The sequence below is a fragment of the Sorex araneus genome, chromosome X (genome assembly GCF_027595985.1).
Source record: "Sorex araneus isolate mSorAra2 chromosome X, mSorAra2.pri, whole genome shotgun sequence".
Lineage (NCBI taxonomy): Eukaryota > Metazoa > Chordata > Mammalia > Eulipotyphla > Soricidae > Sorex > Sorex araneus.
Genome location: NC_073313.1, coordinates 50,963,226 through 50,989,745, shown reverse-complemented (window position 1 = coordinate 50,989,745; position 26,520 = coordinate 50,963,226). Strand labels below are relative to the sequence as shown.

The window sequence follows — 26,520 nt, the reverse complement described above, 5'->3', positions numbered from 1 at the left end:
TGTGGTCTTGAGAGTAATAGGGATCCTTTAGGTTATGATGGATATGTGGGGTCAGTTGCAAGAGTCTTTGAAGTGAGTGATGCAGGCCTGTGAAGCTGGCGTTTGGGTATCTGATCAGGAGACAAGAGGCTGAGTAATGGGGCATCTGTGAGAAATGGGGTATTTGTGAGAAATGATGAGGTCTTTGGAGTGAGTCCTGAGAAGTGTACAAACTCAGCTGTGTCTCACCCCTTTCCTTATTCATATGCTGAAGCCTTCAGATCTAAGTTAACTGGACTTGGATATAGGACTTTGAAGGAGTTAAGTAAGGTCAAATGAGGTAATAAGAGGAAACAAGGTTCTGGAAAGATAGTACAGTAGACAGGGTACTTGCTTTGCATGCGATTGATCTCAGTTCAATTCCTAGTATGCCTTATGGTCCCCTGAACACTGCCAGGAGTGATCCCTGAGCACAGAGCCAGGAGGAAGCTGTGAGCGCCATCGGGTGTGGCTTCACACCCAAAGGAAAATAAAAAGAGGAAACATTGCTGGATTATGGCTCAGTGATATAACTTTGCATATATATATATATATATATATATATATATATCTCCCTGAGTTTCATCTCTGGAATCACAAAACCAACCCACCCACACAAACCAACAAATAAGTGACACCAACCAGAGATTGGTACCAGCAGAGAAAGGCCATTTGAGGTCACAATGAGAAAGTGGTCACCTGAGAGCCAAGGAGAGAGGCCCCAGGAGAAAGAAACTGGGCTGACACTTTAATGGTAGAATCCCAGCTTCCTGAAGTATGAGAAAAGTCATTCCTGTCATTTAAATTAGCCAGTCCGAAGTTGGAGAGAATACAGGGCTAATCTGCTTGCCTTGCATATAGCTGAACCCAGTTAGGTCACCAGTAATGCATGGTCCTCTGAGCACAGAGCTGGGAGTAGCCCCCAGGCATCACTCTTTGTGGCCTCCAAGAAAGAAAAAACAAGTTAGTCCAACTATGGAATATGTTTGTTTTTGAGTCACACTTAGCAATGCTCAGGGGCTACTACCTTCAGTTCCATGCTTGGGGGTCACTCACAGCAGTGCTCAGGGTACCATGAAGTGTTGGTATTCAGACCTGGGTCTCCTGCATGCAAAGCCTGCTTTCCAGTCCACTGAGCTCTCTCCAGCCCGGTCTGTGAATTTTTGTTTTTTTTTTCAGGCCACACCCAGCAAGGCTCAGGCTTACTCCTGGCTCTGTGCTCAAGGATCACTCCTGGCAAGGCTTGGGGGACCATATTGGGTGCCATGGATTCAACCAGGGTTGACCACATGCAAGCAAGCACCTTATCTGCTGTACTATTTCTCTGGCCCCTCTGTGGTATTTTTAACATGGCAGTCCAAGCTAAGACAAGGAGATTGGAGTGGGGTAGGGACAGTGATACATAGATTGTAGAGGGAGTGACAGGACTCTGTGGGGTCTCTGATGGAGTCTGGGTGGTCATAGATTAGAGGTCTCTGATTATGATGGAGTTCTATGGCTGGTAGCATAGTAGTTTATGGAATAAATGAATGATGGAGGTGTCTGTGGGGTCAGTCATGGGATGTCTTTGGGATTAGTAATGAAAGATCTCTCAGTGTTAGGGTCAAGGTCTTTTATTTCCTGATTTTAAAAAATGCCACTGTCATGGACCTCCTAGGTTCTCTTGGACCTTTGTCCCAATGGCTTCTGGCAGGAGCCCTAAACAGCTCCTTTCTCTACCCCCCACCCTTGTCTTTGGTCCTTTTTCATCTCTCCCCATCAGCCTGAGTTTGAGAAATCCATTTGCTTTGTCCCTCCAACCTGTAGAAACAGGACAGCACTCTCCAGGCCATCGGAGAGTTCTGTCAGTCACTGTGCGAGTCCAGTCCACTGTTCATTAGTTCTGCTTCCTCTTGGTTTTTGTTGTCTTGGTATCCAGCATACTTTGGGCACGGGCGAGCTGCCTCACTGAATCAAGCACAAGGATCCCTGGCACCACCAGCCACAGGGCATTCAGGAAGACAAAATAAAACCAGAAGTAGAGTGGGTGACCCACCTCCCCATGCTGGAATCCATCAATGTACTCGGTCATGAAATAGAGTACATCACCGTAGATCTGACCTGTGCACAGAAGGAGAGGAAAGAAGATACTCTATAAAGACAAGGTATCATTGAAGGACTCAGGCTCAATAGCACGGCGAGTAGGGCTGGGTTCGATTCCTCCATCCCTCTCGGAGAGTCCGGCAAGCTACCGCGAATATCCCGCCCACAGAGCAGAGCCTGGTAAGCTACCCATGGCATATTCGATATGCCAAAAACAGTAACAACAAATCTCACAATGGAGACATTACTGGAGCCTGCTCGAACAAATCTATGAACAACGAGTCGACAGTGTTACAGTGCTACTATAAATTAGGGGCCAAACAGAATACAGGGGTTAAGGTGCTTGCCTTATACCACGAGCTGACCCTAGTTTGATTGTGTGTGTATGTGAGAGAGAAAGGGAGAGAGACAGATAAAGAGAGGGAAAGAAAGATATCTGAGTGTTCAGGGCTTTCTCTTGGCTCTATGCTCAGGGATTACTCCTGGTGGAACTAAGGACCATATGGGATGCCAGTGATTGAACCAGGTCAGTCACATGCAAGGCAAGTGGCCTACCTGCTGAAAATCTCTGCAGCCCCTTTTGTTTTGTTCTGTTTTTGACCCTACTTTGAACCCCTGACACTGCATATGGTTCCTCAAGTACCAGCTGGGGTAGGGGTCAGTTCTAAACACAGAGCCAGGAAAAAGCCCTGAACACTGCTGGGCACAGCCTCCAAAGGTACAACAACAAAAAATATAATTGAGCCAGAGAAATATCTCAATGAGATGGAGTATATACTTTGCATATAGGAGGCCAGGTTGAAATCCCAGCACCCCATGGTCACTCAAGCAGCAACCGCCAAGCAGTGAGTTGGAAGAAGCCCCTGAGTTCTTCCAGGTGTGATCTAATAAAACCAAACAAAATATGAAATGCTGTAAGCTAAATATCAGAGGCAGGAGCAATTGTACAGTGGGTAGGATGTTTTCCTTGCACGTGGCTGACTCGGATTTGATTCCAGGCACCATGTATGGTTCCCTGAGCCTACCTGAATGCAGTAGCAGGAGTAAATGTAGCCAGAATTAAGTCCTGAGCACTGCCAGATGTGACCCCCAAACCACCTTGCCACCCCCACCAAAAAAAAATCAGAGAAGTCTTAAAGGGAAAATTACAGAAATCGCAGCTGAGAGCTTCTGAACTCAGTTAAGTGCCTCTCTCCAGAACTTAAGGAAACTCGAAAATCAGAGAATTGAAGACAGCTCTGGGTTCCAGGACTCGAGAACTTGTGCTTCCATAACTAAAGACAACAAAAAAAATGCAGAAGCACAAAAGGACAGAGTCCCAGAGGAAGATGGGAACTCAGAATCCCAAGCTGGGAGGATCATAGAGGTTTCTCACCATCCTGGGCCACCCTTACACAACATGCAGAGGTGACTTAGGATGGAGGCAGAGGAGAAACAGGCATGCCCACTTGAGCAGCCCACAAAGGAGCCTGGCCTTCCAGAAGTATGTTATTCAGTCTGCCTCAGCCCTGGAGACATATGACAGTAGGTAGGGTATTCGACTTGCACATGTAGTTTACCTGTGTTTTATCTCTGGCACCTCGCATGGCCCCACCAGGTATGACTCCTCAACCAACCAACCAACCAACCAACCAACCAAAAAGTAGTCGGCCTCATTCCCGAATAAACACCAATGCAACATTCTACCAGCAGGAACACCTCCCCCACCCTGGTCAGTGGATCCACCATCAGTCCCTCCAAAGTTCAGCTTGGACCCCTTTTCTTACCCATTGAAACCACAAGCTGCAGAACAAAACGGAAGGACTGTTGGCGGAGAAAGGCAATCACCACCCAGAGACTGAGCGGGCCCCAGAGACAAGCTGTGATAGTCTCCATGCTGATCACGAAGTTGTCATTGCTGTGAGAGAAAAGACAGGGGGATCACTGTTGTCACTGTGCTCTGTTCAACCCCTCCCCACCCAAAAAACAACACAGGTCTCCACTGACAAGAGGCAAAGACTTACAGGAGGTAGCGGCTGTCTCCCATGGAATATTCTTTCCCTAAAGAAGATAAGACACATCCATGAAGAGAAACTCCTTGGGAGAGGCCAGAGCCCATGTAACACGGTTATGTCATTACCCCTCTGCACCTAATTTCCTTGTCTGTGAAAGGGGCTGGCTAGCTGAATTCTAGACTTTCAAGTCTGTCTACAAGCAAACACATGCAAACTCGAAACAGCACGTATTGCTGTGGTAGTCAATTAAGGTTTGTGCACTAAGCAAGGGGCAATGTGTAGCTGATAAAGTGAATGGGTAACCAATATGTGAATGAGAGGGAGATCACCCCTCACAAGCTTGGGGGACCCTGTGAAGTGCCAGGGATCAAACCCAGGTTGGAGTGTGGAAGGTAAGAGTAACAGGGTGGACAGTTAAAGAGCTATTCCAGCTATTTATATCTGTCCTGATATAAATACTGAATGCCCTGAACAAACACGATGACCTCTTAGTACCTGTATTGCAAACCATAATGCACAAAAGGAAAAAGAGAGAGTAAGATGGAAAGTGCCTCCCATAGAGGGAGGCAGGAGGTGGGTTGTGGGGTGTTGGGGGACGGAGGGAGGGAAACGGGAATTGGTGGTGGGAAATGTGCACTGGTGGAGGGATGGATACTGGATACATAGTATGACTGAACCCCAATTATTAACGGCTTTCTAATCGTCTATCTCACAGATATTCAGTTAAAAAATTTAAAAAAGAGTGACGGGGTGGAGAGAAAGCACGGCAAGAAAGGTGCCTGCCTTGCATGCAGCTAATTTGGGCTTGATCTTTGACACCATATAGAGTCCTGCCAAGAGGGACCCCTGAGTACACAACAAGGAGTAATTCCTGAGCACAGCTGGGTGTAGTCCAAATCCCCTTCCTCCCAAAAGATGAATGAGTAAACAGAATAAAAAATATATATAAAGGTAGGTGGAAAGGGGCCGGGACATGTTTGAATAGTAGAACACTTGTCTTGCAAGTAAGTAGGAGGACTTGATTTTGATTTCTGGAACCCCACATTTCCCTAAGCACTGCCAGGCATAGCACTGGGTCAGGAATAGCCCATGAGCACTGCTAGGTGTGGCCAAAATTTTTTTAAAAGGAGACTAGAATATATCCCTCCCAGGATTTACAAATGACCACTGAACACATAGATGATGTTCAAATGTATACGTCATTAAGGAAAACTATTACCATAACAACATAGTATTTGCACCCTTTACAATCACTAAAAAAATTTGTTTTAGTTTTTGGGCCACACCCAGCCTATGCTCAGGTATTACCCCTGACTCTGCATTTTTATTTTGGGTTCTGGGCCACACCCAGTGATGCTTAGGGCTTATTCCTGGTTCTGTGCTCAGGAATCACTCCTGGTGGTACTCTGGGAACCATATGGGATCCTGGGGATTGAACTCAGGTTGACTGCATGCAAAGCAAACGCCCTACCTGCAGTACTATAGCTTCGGTCCCTGGCTCTGCACTTGAGGATCACTCTCGGAAGGCTAAGGGTATCCTCTGGGGTGCCAGGGATGGAACCTAGGTGGACTGCATTCAATGCGACTGTCTTGCCCTTCGTACTATCTCGCCAGTCCCAACAAGAAACACCAGACAGGGACTGAAGAGATAGTACAGCATATAGGAGGCCTCCGTCCACGCAGCTGACCTAGGTTCATCCCCAGCACCCCACAGGGTCTGCTGAGCCCGCCAGGAGTGATCCCCAAGCATGGTGCCAGGAGAGGAGTATGCCCTGCACACTGCTGAGTGAGATCCCAATCAAAACAAAGAAATAAACAGACCATACCAAGTGTAGGCAAGGATGTGAAGGGGCTAAGACACTCTATGCTATGGGTAGAACTAGAAAAATGGCATGGCCATATTTTTCTGGTGGCTTTTCTTTGGTTCAGAGGTTACACACTGTAGTGCTCAGGGTCTGACAATGTGGTGTTGGCAGGAGAGATAGTACAGCTAGTAGGGCACTTGCCTTGTACATAGCAGACCCAGGTTTGATCCCCAGCAACCCATATGTCCCCTGAGCAGAGCCAGGAGTAAGCTCTGAGTACCACTGGGTGTGCCTCTACCCCCAAAAAACAGGAAAAAGGAAAAGCATGTGCTCCAGTCCTTTGAGTCATCTCTGGTGGTCTTTGTTTGGTTTGTAGACACACCTGGTCCTACATGGGGCTGCTTTCAGCAATGCTTAGGTAATCATGAGGTATCAGTGACTGAATCCAGGCCTCCCATGTGCAAATAATGTAGCCTGGCCCTTGAACAGTCTTCCCAGCCCAGTGCAGCCACTTCGACAACAGTCAGCTGCTTTCCATAAATTTAAACTCACACCTACTATGTGACTCAGCCACTCCACTCCTCTCCATATTTACTGAAGAGAAATGAAAGTAAGGGTTGTAGAGATAGTACAGAGGGTAGGGCGCTTGCCTTGCATGTGGCTTACTCGGGTTCAATCCCTGGCACCACATATGGTTCCCCAGGCCCTCCGGGAGTGATTTCTGAACACAGACCCAAGAGTAATCCCTGAGCATCATAGGGTGTGCCCCCCCACAAAAAAGAGGGACTGGAGCGATAGTACAGCGGATAGGGCTTGCACGCAGCCAACCCGGGTTCGATTCCCAGCATCCCATATAGTCCCTTGAGCACTGCCAGGAGTAATTCCTGAATGCAGAGCCAGGAGTAACCACTGTGCATTGCCGGGTGTGACCCCCCCAAAAAAGAAAAACAAAAATCAAAAAAGAAATGAAAGTAGAGGTCCACATGTAGACATGTGTCAGACTATTCATAGGGAGTAGTTTTATTCATGATACTCCAAAGGAGTAGTTTATAACAGCAAAAGATTGAGGGGGATGCCGATCAATACCAAACAAGTACTTTTGTAGTATTTGTACTTTTAAGATTTTGATTAAATGATGAGGAGCCATCTCACTAAAAAAACAACTGGTCAGAGCAATAGTATAGCAAGTAGAATCCTTGCCTTACACACAGCCAACCCGGGTTCAGTCCCTGGCACACAACTTGGTCCTCTGAGCCTGCCTGGAGTGATACCTGAGCTCTAAACCAGGAGTCAGCCCTGAGTGCTGCCAGGTGTGGCCCAAAATCCCAAAAAGCAGTGCACATACTTGGTAAGAAAGAGCCCTGGGCACAACACAGTCCTTCAAGCACCATTGGGAGAAGCTCTGTGCACTACCATTATTTAGCCCAAAAAGGAAAAGAGAAAGCAAAGTTCAGAGTATATAGAGCTAGAGGGCTGGAGAGATAGATAGTACAGTGGGTAGGATGATTGCCTTTTATGTGGCTGACCTGGGTTCTATCCCTGGCACCACTTATGGTCCCCTGAACCCTGCCAGGAGTGATCCCTGAATGCAGAGCCAGGAGTAAGCTCTGAGCATTGCTGGGTGTGGCCCCAAAACAAAAGAAACAAACAAAACAAACCAAAGAAATGTGCAGCTCCTAAACCAGAGCAATAATAAGGCAGGTGGGTGTTTGCTTTGTACTCTGCAGACCCAGGTTCATCCCTGACTACTCATGTGGTCCCCTGAGCAATACCAGAAGTGATGTGCAGAGCCAGGAGTAGCCGCTAAATATCCCCAGTTTTGGCCCAAAATTTGTTTAAACGAGTGTACAACCTGTTGTCAATCTGTGAAAAAGGGATAAATAAAAATAATAATGGGCCGGAACAACAGTACAGAGGGTAGGTCACACAGCTAACCCATGTTTGATCCCCAGCACCACATATGGTCCCCCAGCATTGGCAGGAATAATGCGCCTTAACCCTTGTACTATCTGTCTGCCCCCTCAAATAGCTAGTTTTGTAACTCGTATGTCAAAATAGTTAAGCATATCCCTGGAAGGGTTGCTGAATGGATAAACATGTCAATCCATCCCTGCCCAGACAGTTCCCTTCAATCAGCAGAGTGCAGGACTTACAGAGTTGAGACAAGAAGGCTTGGTCCCCCAGAAGATCCCTGTGGTAGAGGCTGAACCAGCCTTCAATGACCATGTGAATGAAGCCACACACGGCAAACCAGCATAGGGACATTCGCCGCCAAGTTCCCAGTGGGATGACTGCAGCACGACTTGACAGCAGCCATGTGGTCACAACTAAGACCCCCGAGGCGGAGAAGAGACTAGCCAAGATATGCCAGGTGGGGCGGTCATTGGGCACGAAGTCATCCAGCTGCAGGTGGCGTGGCCAGTATGGATGTGAGGGGCTGGCATTGGTGGCCATGTCTCTATGGACTTCCAGTCTTGCGTGGAGAATGGAAGGGCACAAAACTGGATCAGAAGAACCTGGACAAAGAAAAAGTACTGCATAAGACCATGAAATCAAAGTCAAATTGAGTAAAAAAAGTCAAATAAAGTATTTTATCACAAGAAACATAAAGGGGTCTCCTTTACTGATAAATTGACTGGAAAGCTGGATTAAGCAGAGTAATTATAGGGCTACCATGTGGTTCAAGTCGTTGAATACGTTTTGCACATACAAGACCCTGAGCTCAATGCCCAGCATTATATAGTCGCCCCCACACCCCGTTCTGCACCACCACCAGGTGTGACCCCCCACAACAGCAAACACATACACACACACACACACAAAACACTACCTAAGAATAGAATCAGATGCGGTTTTAGGAAAATGACCATAAGGTCAAAGACCACAGAAAGACTGAAGGCTTGTTCCAGGCCTTCTTGAGCCCTGTAACGTATGAAGCACAGGAAACAAACCCGAGACACCAGCCTTTAGGGTCACTTTGGTGGAAAGACACAAGAGCTAAGCCTGGTTCCTGCCCACGTTGCTCATAGTCTGGTGGGGGAAACGGGAAGTCAAACATGGTCCTCACCCCCACCGGTCAGTGGTTCAGGGACCTGCCCAGATCCCGGGTTTCCGGAATCAGATAGCTTGCGGGAGGGAGACCCAAGAGCCCGACAGGTCCTCCCCTCCCTCTGGGGAAGGGACAAAGTTAATTTTGGGAGACTTAGAGATCAGATTGGTTCTCTCCCTTGTAAGGGTCTGTGTGTTGCTCGATCAATCGGGGAAGAGTCTCTCCCGGCAATCCGGAAACCACAAGACAGAGGAGAACACGCTGATCAAACTCTGGCCCTCACATTCCGCGTTCGGAGAGCTAGAGCCTTCGGGTGAAACCACATGATGCCACCAACATCCGTGAGAGGAAGAAAGTGGAAGGAAGGAGCCTTGCCCAAGACGCGGAAAGAGGAAAAGGAAGGTCAAATTTAAAGACCACCAATGAAAGCTGGAACCCTTTGATCCAACTGCCCAATGGGAAGAAGGTGCGGCTGTGGTCCCGACGACCGCGCGGAAGCCGCGGGGTCCGGGTGTGCAGTTGCGGCGAGTGTCCCGCGCAGGCGCGTAAGGAGAGTGCGGGGTAGCGGAGGCGGTGCGGGAGGGACGGAGAGAGGACGGGTCTCGTGCCGAGAGCAGGCAGTCTAGTTATTAAGATCAAGGGATGAAAGCGGCAGGCCGAGCGGAGGCCACTCACCCGGCAGCGCGTCGCAGCAGCCTCTCCCACGGGCTCCCGGCTTTCTCTAAGTTGCCTCGCAGTATCTTAACGTCCCTAGTGAAGTCCCATCCTTTCACCGGGACTTACGTCTTACAGATCGGACCAATGGAGGGGCTGGGAGTGTGACCGGTGCCGCTTCCAACCAATGGGAACTCTCTATGTGCTGCTGGCCCCGCCCCCACGCGTGGTGCCATTTTCGCTGTTGGCTGAGCCCGAGTCAGGAGTCCTTATCTGTCAATCATACCGGAAAGCAGTAAAGGTATTCAGCCTCTATCGAAACGGCACAGCGGAGTGTCCTCTCATCTTTGCCCTAGATTTTTAGCCGAACCATCAATCAGTTCCTGGATCAACCCTCAATCCTGAATTATGGGCAAGGAAATGAGACAGCCCACATTTTATCCTTCCCTTAGCGTTCAGAGTGCATTGATTTTAGCAGCAGTAATCCTCACCTCTCTATCCGTGCCAACTCTAAAGAGACAATCAGAATCCTTTAGCCTTAAGCCAGTGGGTACCCAGACAGAGCAATCAGTCAGAGCCAGGACCCACCCCAGACCCCAGCCAGTTCAAACCCACAACCTCTGTCCAACTTTACATCTGTTTTACTTTCTCTTCACTTTGCCCAGTCAGAGTAATCTATTAGAAAGAATCCCTGCTTTTTCCGGCCAATTAATATCAGACCTTCTCCACATCCAACTTTCCAGTCTGCCATGTCCCCACTCAAATCAAGCGATCCTTGAATTTGCTATCTCATCATGAACAATCATAAATGAGCCATTAACCAGTCTCAACCTGCTCCCCTTCAAGGTTTCCAGCTTCTAAACTCTTATACATGCTGTGTCTCCTTCCTCACTCACTTCTTTTCGCCACTGAGCAGTGAAGAAAGAGCCTTTTGTATATTTCCTACTTTTATTTGACAATAACAAACTGTATATAAAAAGGGAGAAGGAAGGTGGGGGAGGCCCTGGATCTCCCCCTCTCTGCTTCCCCAAGCATCCCCTATCCTTATTCCTATGCTCCAGCAGGGACCACCCCCCTTCCCGCCTTGTGGTGGGGGTGGGGATTGACAGGCATGGAAATGTGTGTGCGTGTGTGCATGTGTGTAGAGGGATGTTCAGGAGATCAAGAATGTTGAGGGGTCAAGAGTTAGAGGGCCTTCCCTCATCCCCCATCAGAGTTGGCTCCCTGAGAAGGGGTCTTGAGGGAGCTCTGAAGGTGCACAGAGGTGTCTCAGCCTATGAGACGGTAGAAGATCCAACATCCAAAAGTGACCCAGTGACTGGCCCAGCTGAGCTCTGACCACTTGTGGACAGTGTATGCCATGCCGTAGCCCTGTGGGAGAGAAAGAGGTGACAGTCCTGCTCAACAAGAACAAAGCAGGTCTTGGGGAAATCCATCCTTTGTTCGAAGGTATTGCTGTGACTCATAGTTCTAGGTGGAGCCACAAAGAACTCTGGTATTGTAAGTGAATATTAATCCCCTACCCTGCCCCTTTCGGTGTTTTCTTCTTGAAATATCCTTAACAAAATAAGATAAGGTCATCTGATTTTCTGACCTGTATTCTTCCTTAAAGAGCTCCTAGACACGGATTTTTTTTAAAACAAAAAAAGGCCAAGGAAGTGAATATGCCATTCTCAGTAAAGGAAAAAATGAAGAGCTCTTAATACATGAAAAGATCGTCAGCCTCACTTATAATCTTCCTCCTATCTTGATGGCAAATAATATCCAGAAGTCTGAGAGGCACTTTCTGGCTGGGGTAATGCACATTGCTGGTGGGAAGGCAAAAAGGTATCTTCTGCATTGTGACTGTCAGCCTAGATCCTACAGTTCTGTCTACACCCATGTGACCCTACAGGAGGGTATTACTTGCGGCAGCTGGCATATGTAGTAACAAAGTACTAGAAATAACTGAGCTGTCCACAGATCCCATAAAGAACAAATGATAGTGTCATATCCTCATGGTGGAAAAAATGAATGACGACACTGAGAGTGATGGGGAAGATTTTCAAGAATTATTATGGAAAAAAGCAACATGCAGAAGCATTTGGTTCATGTGTTAAGGTAAAAACCAAGGTAAGGGGGGCAGGGAGACAGCATAACAGGTTCAGTGCAGGCTTTGCATGCAGGAGCCCTGGGTTCGATCCTTGGTACCACATGGTTCCCTGAGCACCACAGGAAATGACCCCCAAGCCCTGAGCCAGGAAGAACCAGTGAACACTGCTGCATCAAAGGCAAGAAAAGAAAAAAATACCCCAGGGTCAGGGGACGGAGAGATAGTACAGAGGGTAAGGCGCTTGCCTTGCACGCCTTGCCAGGTTCGATCCCCGGCATCCCATGTGGTCCCCTGAGCACTGCCAGGAGTGATTCCTGAATGTAGAGCCAGGAGTAACCCCCTGAGTATCACCGGGTGTGGCCAAAAAACTGAAAGAAAAAAAAAACCCAGGGTAAAGGAATTAAAATGCATTTTTATATTTGCTTGTCAGGCTTAACTTTTGGAAGGATTTTTTTGGGGAGGAGTTTTGACCCACACCCAGCAGTGCTCAGGGGCTACTTCTTGTGGTGTTCAGGTGGATCGTGCAGTACTGAGGAGCGAACCAGGGTTGTTTGCCTGCAAGGCAAACACTTTAACCCTTGTATTATCTCTCCAGCCCCAGGCAGGGCATTTTTAAAGAATGAATAAAGGTGGTTACCTTTAAAGTGCATTGAGAGATGGTAGCAATAAGACCTTCCAGTGAATATTTGGAATACTGTTCGGTTTTGAAATTATGTGAGATGCATTAGTCATTTTAAATGCATTTAAAAAAGCTATTCTAAAAGAAGCAAAACTCAGATTTCACATGCTCATTGAGCAAGAATTAAAAATTACTTTAAGACAAAACTAGGAGCTGGAGAGACAGTATAGCAGGTAAGGTGCTTGCCTTGCATATGGCTGACCTGGGTTCAATCCCTGGTACTACATTTGGTCCCCTGAGGAGTACAAGGAGTGATCCCTGAGCAGAGCCAGGAGTAAGCCTGAACACCACTAGGTGTGGCCCCCAATCCACACAGACACATATATCAGATACATTTTTATTTTCTTTTTGGGAAGGAGAAACACCCCAGTAGTACATTGGGGCTGGAGGTCACTCCAGTGCTACTTAGCTGAGCAGTGAAGCCTAAGGTTTGACAGATGGTTGGCCTGCTAGATTGGGAGCCATGAGGGTCACTCTCTGGCAGTGATTGGGGGCCATATGGTGCAAAAGATCGAACCTAGCGCCTTGAACATGAAAGGCATACACTCCACCCATTTAAGCTATCTCCCCAGCCCGACACATTTTTATTTTAACTAAGAGTTAAATTAGGGGCTGGAGAAATAATACAGTGGGTAGGATGCTTGCCTTGCATGTGGCCAAACTGAGTTGGATCCCTGGCACCCCATGTGGTTCCCCATGCCCTGCCAGGAATGATCCCTGAACACAGAGACAAAAGTAAGCCCTGAGCACTACAGGGTGGCCCCTACCAGCAAAAAAGTAAAACTAAAGATGTCGAGATGGGCCGGAGCGATAGTACAGTGAGTAGGGTGCTTGCCTTGCACAAGCTTGACCAGAGTTTGATCCCCGGCATCCCATATGGTCCCCTGAGCAGTCCAGGAGTAATTCCTGAGTATACAGCCAGGAGCAACTCAACCCCTGAGCATTGCCTGATGTGACCCAAAAACTTGAAAATAAAATAAAAGTATGGAGAGTTACTTCAATGAACTAAGTGTTTTGCATGTGGGAAGCCTGAGTTCAATCCCTGGTATCACATAGTCCTCCAAGCACCTCCAGGAGTGACCCTTGAGCACAGAACCAGGGTAGCCTCAGAGGACAGGGTGATGGGGGAGTAAAACAAACAGAAATAAATTAACTAAAATAGGGACTTTGCCTGCAGGAATCCTTGCTTTGATTCCTAACAGAGCACTGTTAGGAATAGCCTCCATGTACAATAGTTGTAGATGGAAAGAGGGGGGAAAGTCTAACTAAAAGAAATAAAGGTCATAAATTTTTGTTTTCTGAATGCACCTGGCACTGCTCAGGGTTTACTCCTGGCTCTGCACACAGGTATCATTATTGGAGCGTTCAGAGAACTATATGGGGTGCCAAGGATTGAACCTGGGTTAACCATATGCAAGGCAAGCACCCTACCCATTGTATTATCTCTTGAGCCCCAACAAAAACCTTATGAATAAATATCATTTTTACATTTAAAAAGCAGTGAAATGTGCATGCTGTGCATGAATAAAAATAGTATATAATTCTAATATGCATCTCTTGGATCTTCTACCCCCGGTTATGGGTTGTTCTTTTTTTGTTTTGGGTTCCTGGTGTTTTGGGACACACCAGTGGTGCTCAGGGTCAGGGCTTACTCCTGGCTCTGCACTCAGAAATCACTCTTGTTTGGCTCAGGGAACCATATGGGATGCTGGGGATTGAACCCGGATCGGCTGTGTGCCAGGCAAACATCCTACCTTTTGTGCTCATTGCTCCAGCCCCTCCCTCCCAATTATGCATTTTTGAAGTAGGACATAGAGTTTGCATATTAACTCTGAGAAAAATAAAGTGCTATTTTTGGGGGGTGGCATATCTGGCAGTGCCCAGGTGTTACTTCTGGCTCTGTGCTCAGGGTCATGCCCAGCAGTGCTTGGAGAACCACTTGGGACTGGGAATTGAACTTGGGACTCGAGCATGCAAAGCATGAACTCCAGCCCTTTGAACTATTTTCCTGGTCACAATAAATTGTTAAAAAATTTAGGATAGTGTGAGGTGGGGATGCGTTTCTGGAGGTGGATTCCCAATATCACATGTCTCTGAGCAATATCACAAACATAATTTTTGCAGGGGCCACTCAGGGCACTATGCTCCGCAGTTATTTTCTCCTGGCAGTACTTGGGGAACCAAATGTAGTTCCAGGGATTGAACCAGGGTTGGCCATATGCAAGGCAAGTACCTCCTTAAATCCTGTACTATCTCTCCCACTTACACAAAAATAATTATTTTTTTTTAGGCCATAGGGCTGGAGTGATAACACAATGGCTAGGGTGATTGCCTTGCATGTCTCTGACCTAGGTTTTCTCTCTTGCACCCTATGTAGTACTCAAGCTAGAAATGATCCCCTGGGTTCAGAACCAGGAGTCAAGTGCTAAGCACCACTGAGTATGATTTCTTCCCCCCAAAATTAAATAAGGTCTAGGAAGAGAGTTAAAAGGGTTCTCTGCAAGCTTTTCATGAAGGAGGCACAGGCTCAAACCACAGTACCACATAGTCTCCATAGCATAGCCAGGAAGGACCCCTGAGCAGTATAACAGAAGGTCCCCCTAAGCAATGCAGGGTGTGAGCCCCCAAATAGCCAAAATTTTAATTAAGAAAGAAATCTAGTCAATCCTACCTAAACAAAGAAATGATTTTTTAAAAATATTTAAATATGGGGCTGGAGAGATAGTACAGTGGGTAAGGTGCTTGCCTTGTACACGGTGACCTGGGTTCAATCCCCAGCACCCTATATTGTCCCTTGAGCCCTGCTAGGAGTAATTCCTGAGTTCAGCAGGAGTAAGTTCTGAGCATTGCAGAGTGTGATTCAAAAACCAAAACCAAACAAACAAAAAAATAAAACCTAGGCACCAGGGCCGGAAGGATAGTACAATGGACAGGGTGCTTGTCTTGCATATGGCCAACCTGGGTTCCATCTCCGGAACCCTATAAGGTACGCTGAGCCCTGCCAGGAAGAGTAATCCCTGAGCACAGAGCAGGAGTAAGACCTGAGACTGCTGGGCGTGGCCCCAAATCCAACCCCTGCCCTCCAAAAAGCAAAAACCTGGGGAACAGAGAGCTAATACAGAGGTGAAGGCATTTGCCTGGTTTGATCCTTGACACCACACGGGATGATTCCCCCTTCCCCAGCACCACCAGGGGTCACTCCTAAGCACTGAGTCAGGAATAGCCCATTGAGCAATGCTGGGTTTACCCAAAGTAAAAACTGGGTTTGGTACTCCATGTCTACAAAATAAAGCTTGTAAGTTAATTCCACATCTTTTTCACACCACCCCAATAGTGGGAATCAAGCAGAGGCCTGATGGGAACGAGGAGGTCTGAGTGCATAAGCTAGAGACATGCAGCACAGGCCCTCCTGCCTCAGCCTCCCACCCAGGTCTGCATGGTTCCCAGGAGCGAGTAGCAACATCCCTGGGTCACCCCTACCCCAGGGCCCCACCTCACCTGCTCCTCTGTGGTGTCGTCCACATCGACATCGAACAGGGAACCCAGGTAGGCCAGGTGGAAGATGGCTAGGGCCCCAAAGAGCAGGTTTAAGGTTCGCACCCCAAGGCCCTGTGGGGGACAGAGGGCTTGGCACCTGGACTTGTACTCCACCCTACCTGGGTAGGGGAGCCCAGGAGAGATGCTCCAGGCCCAATGGGTCCCAAGAAGGATGATGTCCCAGGCATCACCTGGGGTAGGGAGCTCCTCTGGGAGCTCAAGGGGTACCCAAGGATGAGGATACTGTTAGGGTACTGTTAGCATAAGGGCATCAGGTTTGGGGGAAGACCACAGTATTCAGGCAGAGAAGGTGGAATGATGGTGAGAAGCATGGGTGGTAGGGCGGGAGAGAAATCTGAGGTTGTCCAGATTCTTATCAAGAGCTGAATGCAAACACACGCACAGAAGCACCCCAGGGCTCATTCCTCCCACCTTCTCTCCCCGTGCACTCCGCTCAAGCCACACCATTTCTTTGAGGATCCTCAGGGACCTCTGGGCCCTCTCTGCGTGAAGCATCTTGACACTCGTTGCTCCTTTGGCTCCTCCACATTTAGGCTAAAGACCTTAAGGCACCTCTCTCAGGTAAGATGCAAACTTTTCACCCTGGCAGTGTCCAGCCCTTCCTTACGAATCTTTTCCCCTTTGAGTTAATTATAGGCTACCAAGCTATTGTGTTTGATGGACTTCTGATGCTTTGAATATCCTGCCTCCCTTATTGAAATGTTTGTTCCCAAAGGCATTTTGTCCAGTTTGGTTCACAGTGCCTTGTACCCACAGGTGCTTAATAAGTGTTCACTGGCAATGGGAGGTGGAAGATGAGTGCCAGGGGTGTATGCAGCAGGTGCTGGATAAATGTTAGAGAAACAGATGCCAGTGACTCAAGGTGTGTTTAGGGAGCTAGTCCGAGCACCAGAAGAAGAAGCCGGGCACCCTGGAGTAGACCTAAGATGGAGACAGAAATGCCTTCTGTGAGGGAAAGTAATGGGGCACACCAGGCTGCCAAGGCTGAGCCCTCACCAAACGATGCTGGTGCAAACAGTCTGGCGGGCACCGTTTTGACAAGACGCAGGCACTGAGGATCCGAGCCAGGCGCTTCCGAAGGACTGGGGCAAGGGGAAGGGGAAGAAATAGGGTCAGGTTAGCTTTAGTGAATGGCAGGGCCAATCTTCCCACCTCCCTGGCAGCCTTCCATCCAGCGTGCTGGGCCCAGCTCTGCACTCACCATGCTCCACATACGTGATGAACGCCAGGGACAGCAGCACTGCCGCCAGATGGAAACTGAAACCCTGGGAGATGCAGGGATGAGTATGTGAAGGTGGGGACCCTGTCACCCTTGCCCCGATTCTACCCTGATCCCACTTTACTCACGTGCAGGAGGGCGCTGGCTGCATAAGTGACCAGCACGGCAGAGAAAGTTCCCAGGCGAAGAGCATTCTTGAAAACATCTGGAGGAAGAGGATGGAGGTCAAGAGTCTCCTGAGAATCCCCTGCCTTCTGGGGGCCTGAGTGCAGAGGGAAGCCTCAGGGATAAAGTCTTTATGGTGGCTTTGGTATATGTCACATGTCTCAAAGGTAGCTCCTTTGATTGATCATGATTATTGCTTTGCATTTGGGGCCATACGTGGGGGTACTCAGGGCTTACACCTCCAGGCTCTGCATTCAGAAATCACGCTTGGTCAAGCTCGGGGGACCATAAGTGGTGTCAGGGATCAAATTCGGGTTGGCCCCATGCAAGGCAAGTGCTTTACCCCGCTGTTCTATCTCTCCAGCCAAACCTAAGTTTTTTCAAATTTTATTTTTATTTAGCCTGTTGAAGAGGCAGGCTGGGGTGTAGGGTCTGGAAGAAAATCTGGGGACACTGGTGGAGGGAAGCTGATACTGGTGGTGTGATTAGTGCTAGAACATAGTAGACCTGGGGCTGGAGCGATAGCACAGCAGGTAGGGCATTTGCCTTGCACGCGGCCAACCCGGGTTCGAATCCCAGCATCCCATATGGTCCCCTGAGCACCGCCAGGAGTAACCCTGAGCATCGCCGGGTGTGACCCAAAAAGCAAAAAAAAAAACCCAGAACATCATAGACCTAAAACTCAACTATAAATAACTTTATTAACTATGGTTCTAAATAAAAATTATAAAAAATATTTGCAGCTGGAGTGATAGTACTGCAAGTAGGCTGCTTACCTTGCACGTGGCCAACCTAGGTCCAATCCCTGGTACCCTGTATGGTTCCCGAGCCCTGTCAGGAGTGATCCCTGAACACAGAGCCAAGAGTAAGCCCTGAGAACTTCTGGGTGTGACCCAAAACAAAAATAGTATTGTTTGATTTGGGGCTACACTCAGCCTCTGAGCACAGAGGCTATCCTGGGCAACATTGCTTGGGAGACAATATGGCTTGGGGATCAAACCTGGGGCTCTCACATACAAAGTATTTGCTTCAGCCCTTCTAGCATCTATAGCCCCTGCCCATTTTTTTAGTGGGGACAGCACACAAGTTTGTACTCAGGGCTTACTCCTGGCTCGGTGCTCAGCAATCACTCCTGGCAGGGCTAAGGGACCATATCAGGTTCTGCCCTGCCCACTATACTCTCGCACTGGCCCCCATTCAACCCTGTTTTAGAAAAAAAATTTTGAAAAAGCATAGGGGCGCTGAAGAGATAGTACAGCGGGTAGTGCATTTGTCTTGCATGTGGCAGACCTTGGCTTTGATCCCTGGTATCCAATATGGTCCTTGAACCCTGTCAGCATTAATTCCTGAGTGTAGAACCAGGAGTAACCCCTGAGCACTGCAAGGGTGCTGCCCCCCAAAAAATTCCAAAAATGTTTAGGGGTATCTCCCGCAGTGTCTGGGACTGGGGATCAATCCTGGAAGTACTCAGTGCAGTGGTGTGGGCCTAAGGGCTGGGCGCTCAGGCCTGGCCTGCAGTGCTGGTTACCAGAGCCACACAGCATTGCTCTCTCCTCATGCTTTCTCCCTGCACCAGCAGCTAAGTTTGAGATATGGAGCACATGTTTTGCATGCCTGGACACTATAGCTCCCCACACACACCATTGGGCATGGCCCTGGAGGCTGATAAAGACTGCTGGGGTGACCCTGGTGGCATCTAGTACTGTTAGGCCTGAGCAGTGAACCATTTGGTCCAGTTTGCTGAAGATTTCTGGGATGAACACAAACCCCTCCTGAAAACTTCTTGGGAGTCTGCCCCCAAAAGAACAAAGAAGTCAAATCCTCTCCATCATCTTACAAGACCAGACCTCTCTCATCTCTTCAGCTTCACACTTCACTGCCTATCTGTGCTCCCCCTTTTTCACTTTGCTTCTACCACACTGTTCTTCTTGCTGTTCTGCCAATGAACCAGGCCTACATATACCTAAGGACCTTTGCACTGGCTGTTTACTTCATCATCCATACTCCTCCCTCGCTTATTACATTGCTTAATCCCTCACCAACCTCAGGTCTTAACTCAAAAGTTCCCTCCTGGGGCTGGAGTGATAAGACAGCGGGTAGGGCATTTGCCTTGCATGTGGCCAACCCGGGTTCGATTCCCAGCATCCCATGTGGTCCCCTGAGCATCATCAGGAGTAATTCCTGAGTGAAAAGCCAGAAGTAACCCCTGTACATCGCCAGATGTGACCCAAAAAGTAAAAAAAAAGTTCCCTCCCTAGTGAGACTTGCTCTAGTTAATTTATTTTTTATTTTTTAATTTATTTTTTATCTTTTTGCTTTTTGGGTCACACCCAGTGATGCTCAGGGGTTACTCCTCGCTCTGCACTCAGGAATTACTCCTGGAGGTGCTCGGGGGACCATATGGGATGCTGGGAATCGAACCCAGGTTGACCGCGTGTAAGGCAAACGCCCTACCTGCTGTGCTATTGATCCAGCCCCCAACTCTGGTTAATTTATTTAAAATAAGGAGTCAGATTACAGTGGTTAGGGAGTTTGCCTTGCATGTGGCCAACCCAGGTTCTATCCCCAGCACCCTAAACGGTCCCTGAGCCCAGCACCTAGTACCGGTGATGGGGTTGGTGTTGGGAAATTGTATACCTGAAACTTTATTATGAATAATTTTGTAAATTGTGGTACTATGAATAAATCATGGTACCGCAATAAAATTTTTTATTTTAAAGTCCAATCTCTTCCTCTCACTCCACATCTGCTAACACTTTCATCTTTACCTATTTTTGTTCTTGATTATTATTACCAGAACACTTGTGACCACCTGAACTCTTTTTGTTTGTCTTGGATTTAGGGCCACACTCAGCGATGCTCAGGATTTGCTCCTGGATCTGTGCTCAGGGATCTCTTCTGGTGGGGCCCAAGGGACTCTATGTGGTGTCCAGGATCAAACCCAGGTTGATCTCATGTAAGGTAAGTGCCATACCTGCTATCCTCTCCCTCTAGTCATCTGTTATTATTATTATTATAATTATTTGCCTTTTGGGTCACACCTGGCGATGCACAGGGGTTACTCCTGGCTCTGCACTCAGGAATTACTGCTGGTGGTGCTCGGGGAACCATATGGGATGCTGAGAATCAAATCTGGGTCAGCCATGTGCAAGGCAAATGCCCTCCCCGCTGTGCTATCAGTCCAGCCCCTCTAGTCACCCATCTGAACTCATCTGTATTTTCTTTCTTATTTATGATCTGCTCCCCTTATAAAAATGGCAACTTCCTAAGGACAGGGATGGATCCAGATAGGACACAGAAAAAAAGCTGTTGGGACTGGAGTGATAGTACAGTGGGTAGGGCATTAGCTTTGCATGTAAATGACTTGGGGGTCAATCGTCAGCACCTCATATGGTCCCTGAGCCCACCAGAAGTGAAGTGATCCCTGAGCAAAAAACCAGTAGTAAGCCTTGAACACCACTGGGTGTGACCCAATCCTTACCCCTCCACCAAATAAAAAAAATGATAGCATAAGGGCAGGGATGTGGAACGTTTGGCCCCTGTAGCACTCAGAACCAAGTACTGAGCAGATGTTGCTATATAACATGATGGGGTGGGGGAAAGGACTCTCTGCTCTCTGTGAACGCTGGCTTAGTGACTCACAATTATTTAGCCAGTAAGACATGGGCAGGTTCCAGCTTGTGACCACTTCCACCATGGATCGGGGCAACTCCACGTTCAAGGGCTTGGACACAGTCAGATCCCTGTGGGCAGAAGAGATGGACACATTGATTTGGACACACAGATCTCCCCCAACCCATCTGGGCCCTACACTTTTCTCTGGCCTCTTCCTTCCCCCAGGAGCACCTGTCCTCCTCCCTGCAGCTCTTCCCAGAAGCACCCCTTAACAGTAAGACCCCCACACTGGCCCTCCCACCATTCCAGGTGATCCTTTTCCTCGGTGAAGCCGGCCCCTGCCAACGTGGCCGTGGCCTCAGACAGAAAGCCCACGAAATAGTTGCTGAAGTGGAAGGAGACCGCACTCTCGTAGGCCCGCAGCCACCTGCGGAGAGAGGAACGAAGGGGGTGGGGAGGGGGAGGCAGGCATCAGGTTCAGCACAACCTAACAGCCCACCATGCGTCAGCATCACCAGCCCCTCTCTGTGAACTTACCTTACCATGGCGCCCCTAGGGCCCCCAAGGGGTCAGGAAGGCAGCAGAGAAGAAAAGAAAGAGAGTCAGAGAGACCCTGGAGGCTGGCCCGAGTGGTTTGTAGACAAGACAGACAGAAATGTGGTGGCACAAATTGGTGGGCTGTGATACTCACACACTTACATATACTGTCGGTTTAGTGGCATGTGGCTCAAGTGATGCAGGAGCAGCCTGATAATAGGTTGTGCTCCTGCAGCCTCACTTGATGCTTCACTTGGTGGGACAGCCAGCCCCTCCCATGGCCAGCGACCCCGCCTCATAGCCCTGTGCCTGCTCCAGCTATGGAGGTGGGGAACAGACATAAATCCTAGCAGCCAAATGCACAGTCTCTAATTTCACCCAGTGACCAGAGATGGACGAGTAAGTACTGAGCTCAGCATCCAGCTGTGACTTCCCCCATGTCTATGCTGCAGAGGAATCATCGTGTCTGGTCCCAAACAGGCAGTGTCCCGCACTGGGCAAGGCAGACGTTCTGGAAGCAAATCTGTGTTGACTACCTAGCTGCTTACTGGGGTGACACTGAGGAAGTCACCTGACCTTGTGGAGCCTCATTCAGCATCTGCTAGAATCAGCAGCCAGGGGGTGAGGAAGGAGTGACATCATGAAGCAGCAGGGTGACATTTTGGGGTTTGTGGGAGTTTGGGTCACCCCCATCTGTTCTCAGTGCTCAGGAAGGTCCCTATGCGGTGCCAGGGATGGAACCCAGGTCGCCTGTGTGCAGGGTAATCACATGCCCGCTGCCCTATCTCTCTGGCCGCCGAACAGTTGGTAGTGTCCCCCCCCCAAGTCAGTCCTGCAGAGAGGGACGACCCATTAGCTCCATACCACGCAGCCAGAGAGCAGAATGAATCATAGACACACACACAACCCCTCCAGTCTGCCTGACTTCCGGCCCAAATTATCCACAGGCCAGACTTCTCTCTGATGAGAGCCACACACCCTATTGGTGACAAGAGCACAAGCCAGCCAGAATGCTATTCCCACATGGGAAGTCAGTGGCCGTTCAGCAAACCACGAGGATGGTGCTGCTAACCCGAGGCCCAGAGACAGATCAGCTCCGCACCGCCAACCATACACACCTGTCCATCCCTGCTGCAGTCACATAGCCCGTTTCTAGCAGCCAAACCGCGGAACAGATGGACAGCCACACAGTCTGTGACACCGAGTCCCAGCGCTCGGTCAAACACACAGAAGACAGCCCACTCTCTTTCGAGCTGGGTGGGGGAGTGGGTAAATGGGGACACAGATGCCAACTTCCAATCGGTCACCAACTGCACCCCCAAGCCCCTCTCCCCACCGCCTGCCCTCCCACCCCACCATCAGCCCAGCTCACTCACAGCACCTGCCCTCATTTACCTGGCTTTGCGTTTCTTGCTGTAGTAACAGAAGACAGACAGAAGCATTAAGAGACAGGCTCAGAGCTGGTAAGACCCCAGGTCCCTACCCAACCCCCTCACTGCTGGGCAGAGGCCTCGAAAGCTGTGCTCACTTGCGAAGGAGGCGGTCACCATCGAGGGGGATGAAGTACGGGAAGAGGTAAGGGCCCACACAGGTGGACAGCACAAGGCACAGCAGGGCCAGCGCCAGGCTCCGGGCCACCTTCTGCAGCCATTGGCGGCTCTGTAGGGATCAAGGCTCCGTGAGCAATGCCCCGTGGTGGTTCCCACAGTCCCTGCCCACCTGTCCACCCAGGACCTCACCAGCGGGCGGCCTTGGACAGCCTGTAGGTAGCTGTGGAAGGATATCCAGGGCCCAAAGACGATGGTGCCCACGAAGTAGAGGTAGCCCATGAACTCCACGGGCGAGGGCACAGCACCCACCTCGCCCCGGTCCAGGTCGAAGCCCAGAGACACCGCCTTCATGGCCACGATCATCTGGGCCCCTATGTGTGGTGCCCATGGTCATGTGCACGGGCAGAGAGTCGATCAGCATGGAGGGGTGGGGAGCACCAGGTGAGAGGTGGACAAGCGGAGGATGGGGTGGACAGGGAGGCCAAGGGCCAGACGGACAGACCGGCCCAGGCCAAGCAGACGCCCTTTACTTCTGAGAGCCAGGTATGTAGACGAGAGAGGCCAGACGGACCCAGGGGAAAGGCATGGTAGAGAAAGACACAGATACCAGGGGAGCCTGAGGCCCAGTGGGGTGGGCCGATGAGGGAGAAAAGTGTGGAAGGAAAAGCCAGTGAAGGCAGTTAGAAGTGGGGGCAGGTAAAAGGGCCAGGGCTGCCTACCTCTCATCTTGTGCCATGTCACGGTGTCCACCATGTGCATCTCACTGAGGAAAAAAGGGGGTGGTCTTGGCCCCCTTGACCACCACGGCTTCTGAGACCATGGGGGCAGGGGGTCTGAGAGGGCAGGAATAGCAACCCAGGTGCAGAGAAGGCTAGAGCTTCCCCGTCCGCATAACCTTTAGGAGGAATCTATTCTCCAAGACTCCCTCCTCCAGGGGGAGCCCAAGCCCAGCCTATTACGGTAACAGCCTTTAAAGGGAAAAATACCAAGCAAGTCTCCCAGCGCCCCACCATCCCCATCCCCACCCTGGACAGCCCCTGGAGGAGGAGGGCCACCCAGCCTGCTGCCCACACACAGCCCGGGGAAGTCATCCATACCCCATAAGCAGGTAGATGAGGATGGTGACGGAGAGGAAGACGCCCCGATGGGAAGAATGTCGGCAGAGGAACAGCACGAGGTAGCACAAGAGGCTGAGCAGCACAACCCAAACCATGTGCAGTTGGAAGAAGTGGTAGAGGCTGAAGAACCCGCCGGCCACGGTGCTTGCGTGCTTCAAGTAGGAGGGTAACCCTTGGGTGAGAAAGAGAGAGAGCAAACCACGGGGGGGAGTTTGGGTGGGCTGGTTGAAAGGAAGGCTCCCTTGGCCAAGGATACAGTCTAGGTCAAAGCTCTGAGGATGGACGGTGGTAGGGTCGCAGCAGGAGAGATGACTGGGCTGGGTGGAAAGCAATGAGACATCTCCCGAGGGCATTTGTGGGGCCCTAGAGAAAATATGGCTATCGATTTCTATTGGATATTATATCCAAATCCAATTTCCGGGGGCACTGATGGCTGAGGTTGTAGTGGCGGAGAAAAATGTCCTTGTTTGGGGGGGCACACACTGAAGGATTGGCAGTGACGTGTCATGGTGTCAGCAGGTGATTCGAGGGACTCAGAAAAAGAGGGGAGAGGGAGATGGCTAGACTTAACGTGGCAAAATCTTGACAGCATATATGCGTATTTCTTGTACTATTCTTGCAACTTTTTGGTTACTTGGGAATATTTCAAAATGATAAACCTGGGGAAACATCAAAAGAGCCATTTTGAAGCAAAGAACAAGGAAGTGCTGAACATTTTGGGTTTTGGTGTGCAGAAATCTTAGCACTCTCTGGGAATTTTAGGATGCCTTATCACTGGGAGCTCGATTGGCTACCAACGGAGAAACATTCTAGAACTCTCAAATCCGAAATTCTCATCAGGTCCTTCAAATTCAAAATCAAGGCTTTGGACAGTGCCAGGGATCGACCCCAGAGCCTCATAAATGTACGGCAAGTTTTCTACCACTAAGCTCCATCCCCGGCACCAAATGGCAACATTTGGGAAGACTCAGATGTCAGAATTCTCAAGCCCTGTCACTGAGGTGGGGGAGGGGAGTACTGTGGGATTCCATAATCCCGTGGCATCAGCATTTCACAATCTTACCACCTTGGGATAGCGACCTTTCAGGACTCCAAGATCCGGGAACCTCAGCCTTCCACACAATCCCAGAGCCCAGGAACACAGAAAGGCAGAGTTTGGCATTGGCAGGATGTGGTTTGGCCGGGGTGGCATGGGCTGCTGGACGTGGTGGAATGGCGCTTGGCTTGGAGGCATGTGGTGGCAGGACGTGTTGGAGCCTGGCTTGGCCTGGCAAGACGTGGCAGGAGAAGGTGGGGCTTGGCATGGAGGAACGTGGCAAATGTGATATGGCCTGGTGCTGGGAGCACATGGTGCGGCAGGCACTTACCAAGCCTCCAGAGGAGACGACAGGCGAGGCAGATAACAAGGAGTAGCCAGATCTGGTCAAGGCCCTGCTGGGCAGTAGGCAGGAGACAGCCCTGCAGCAGCTGCTGGAAAAATTCCTGGCGGCTAAAGGTGGCCATTGCGGACCCCCACGGATGGTTGGACAGATGGGTAGACCTGCCAAAGCGGGGGACACAGAGGGTGCCTGGGATGACCACAGGGCAAGGGATGGACCTGAGCACTGAGATTTCAGTGTGGGTCAGCCCAACCCATGCAGAGACAGGATACTGGGGGTTTCGGGGAGGATGTGAGTGTCAGGCACAACAGATTGAGCCACGAACTGTGTGCATGTGGGTGTCCTGGGTGCGCACACACACAGCCCATGACCTGTGGTGAAGGAAGGACCAATGTCTCTTGTTTGCTGTGAACAGTCCGGTCCGGTGGTGATTGAATGGTGTATAGGCCCCTATAGCAAATGGGGGAGAGGCTCCCTGGTTTCCAAGGTAGAGTCACTCTGTGGAGGGCAGAGAGGGAGATCCTGTGACACTCGGGGCCGTGTGCATCTGTCCTTGTACGGATGTGGGGGGTGTCCTGTATCCTCCGCGCACCCCATCTCACCCCCACCCGGCCTCTCGAGGCTGCCAACAAAGCCCTACCCATGCCCGGGGGCGGCAGGGAGGTAGAGGTGGTGGTAGGGGACATAGCAGGCGGGGGAGTCGGAAAGGTGATGGAGAGGGGGGGGCCCGGGGCACGCGCTGCAGATCCGCGCTGGGAGGCCGGCTCAGGATGGGAGCAAAGGAGCCGCGTGAGCACTCCTGGAGACCTACCTGGCAGGAAGGAAGCCACGGTCCTGGGGGCCCGGGACGCACTGCCGCCGCCACCGTCGCCGCCTCCTCCGGGCAGCCTCCCCCGCAGGCCGCAAGGCCGGGACCAGCTGCGGTTCCCAAGGCGGCGCAGAGAGCGGGCCCTTTAAATCCGGGGGGAGGCCCGGCCGGCGGGCTTGGCCAATGAGAGGGCAGAAT

The 26,520-nt window shown here is 50.1% G+C and overlaps 2 protein-coding genes across 10 annotated transcripts; both read right to left on the bottom strand.

The window, feature by feature from the left end:
- Nucleotides 1-1,615: 1,615 nt before the first annotated feature.
- EBP (EBP cholestenol delta-isomerase) lies at nucleotides 1,616-17,003 on the bottom strand. 3 transcript variants are annotated; one of them, XM_055120809.1, is made up of 5 exons: nucleotides 16,928-17,003; nucleotides 8,053-8,415; nucleotides 4,104-4,140; nucleotides 3,867-3,997; nucleotides 1,616-2,118 (listed from the first exon to the last, which is right to left on the bottom strand). In XM_055120809.1, the coding sequence occupies exons 2-5, from the start codon at nucleotides 8,351-8,353 to the stop codon at nucleotides 1,895-1,897; spliced, it is 693 nt and encodes a 230-aa protein (XP_054976784.1). In that variant the 5' UTR covers nucleotides 8,354-8,415; nucleotides 16,928-17,003; the 3' UTR covers nucleotides 1,616-1,894. The 3 variants fall into 3 exon arrangements, with proteins under 3 accessions (XP_054976784.1, XP_004612933.1, XP_054976785.1); XM_004612876.2 differs by lacking the exon at nucleotides 16,928-17,003 and adding an exon at nucleotides 9,624-9,927; XM_055120810.1 differs by lacking the exon at nucleotides 16,928-17,003 and adding an exon at nucleotides 9,232-9,352.
- PORCN (porcupine O-acyltransferase) lies at nucleotides 10,532-26,483 on the bottom strand. Of its 7 annotated transcripts, XM_055120806.1 has the most exons (16): nucleotides 26,326-26,483; nucleotides 25,840-26,012; nucleotides 25,503-25,675; nucleotides 24,115-24,307; nucleotides 23,737-23,780; nucleotides 23,207-23,388; nucleotides 22,996-23,126; nucleotides 22,863-22,880; nucleotides 21,468-21,482; nucleotides 21,232-21,357; nucleotides 20,958-21,058; nucleotides 17,279-17,355; nucleotides 17,133-17,196; nucleotides 16,928-17,013; nucleotides 15,872-15,982; nucleotides 10,532-10,973 (listed from the first exon to the last, which is right to left on the bottom strand). In XM_055120806.1, the coding sequence occupies exons 3-16, from the start codon at nucleotides 25,636-25,638 to the stop codon at nucleotides 10,872-10,874; spliced, it is 1,386 nt and encodes a 461-aa protein (XP_054976781.1). In that variant the 5' UTR covers nucleotides 25,639-25,675; nucleotides 25,840-26,012; nucleotides 26,326-26,483; the 3' UTR covers nucleotides 10,532-10,871. The 7 variants fall into 7 exon arrangements, with proteins under 7 accessions (XP_054976781.1, XP_004612934.1, XP_054976782.1 ...); XM_004612877.3 differs by lacking the exon at nucleotides 25,840-26,012 and having other exon boundaries at nucleotides 26,326-26,481; XM_055120807.1 differs by lacking the exons at nucleotides 22,863-22,880; nucleotides 25,840-26,012 and having other exon boundaries at nucleotides 26,326-26,481.
- Between the last annotated feature and the right edge of the window lie 37 nt (nucleotides 26,484-26,520).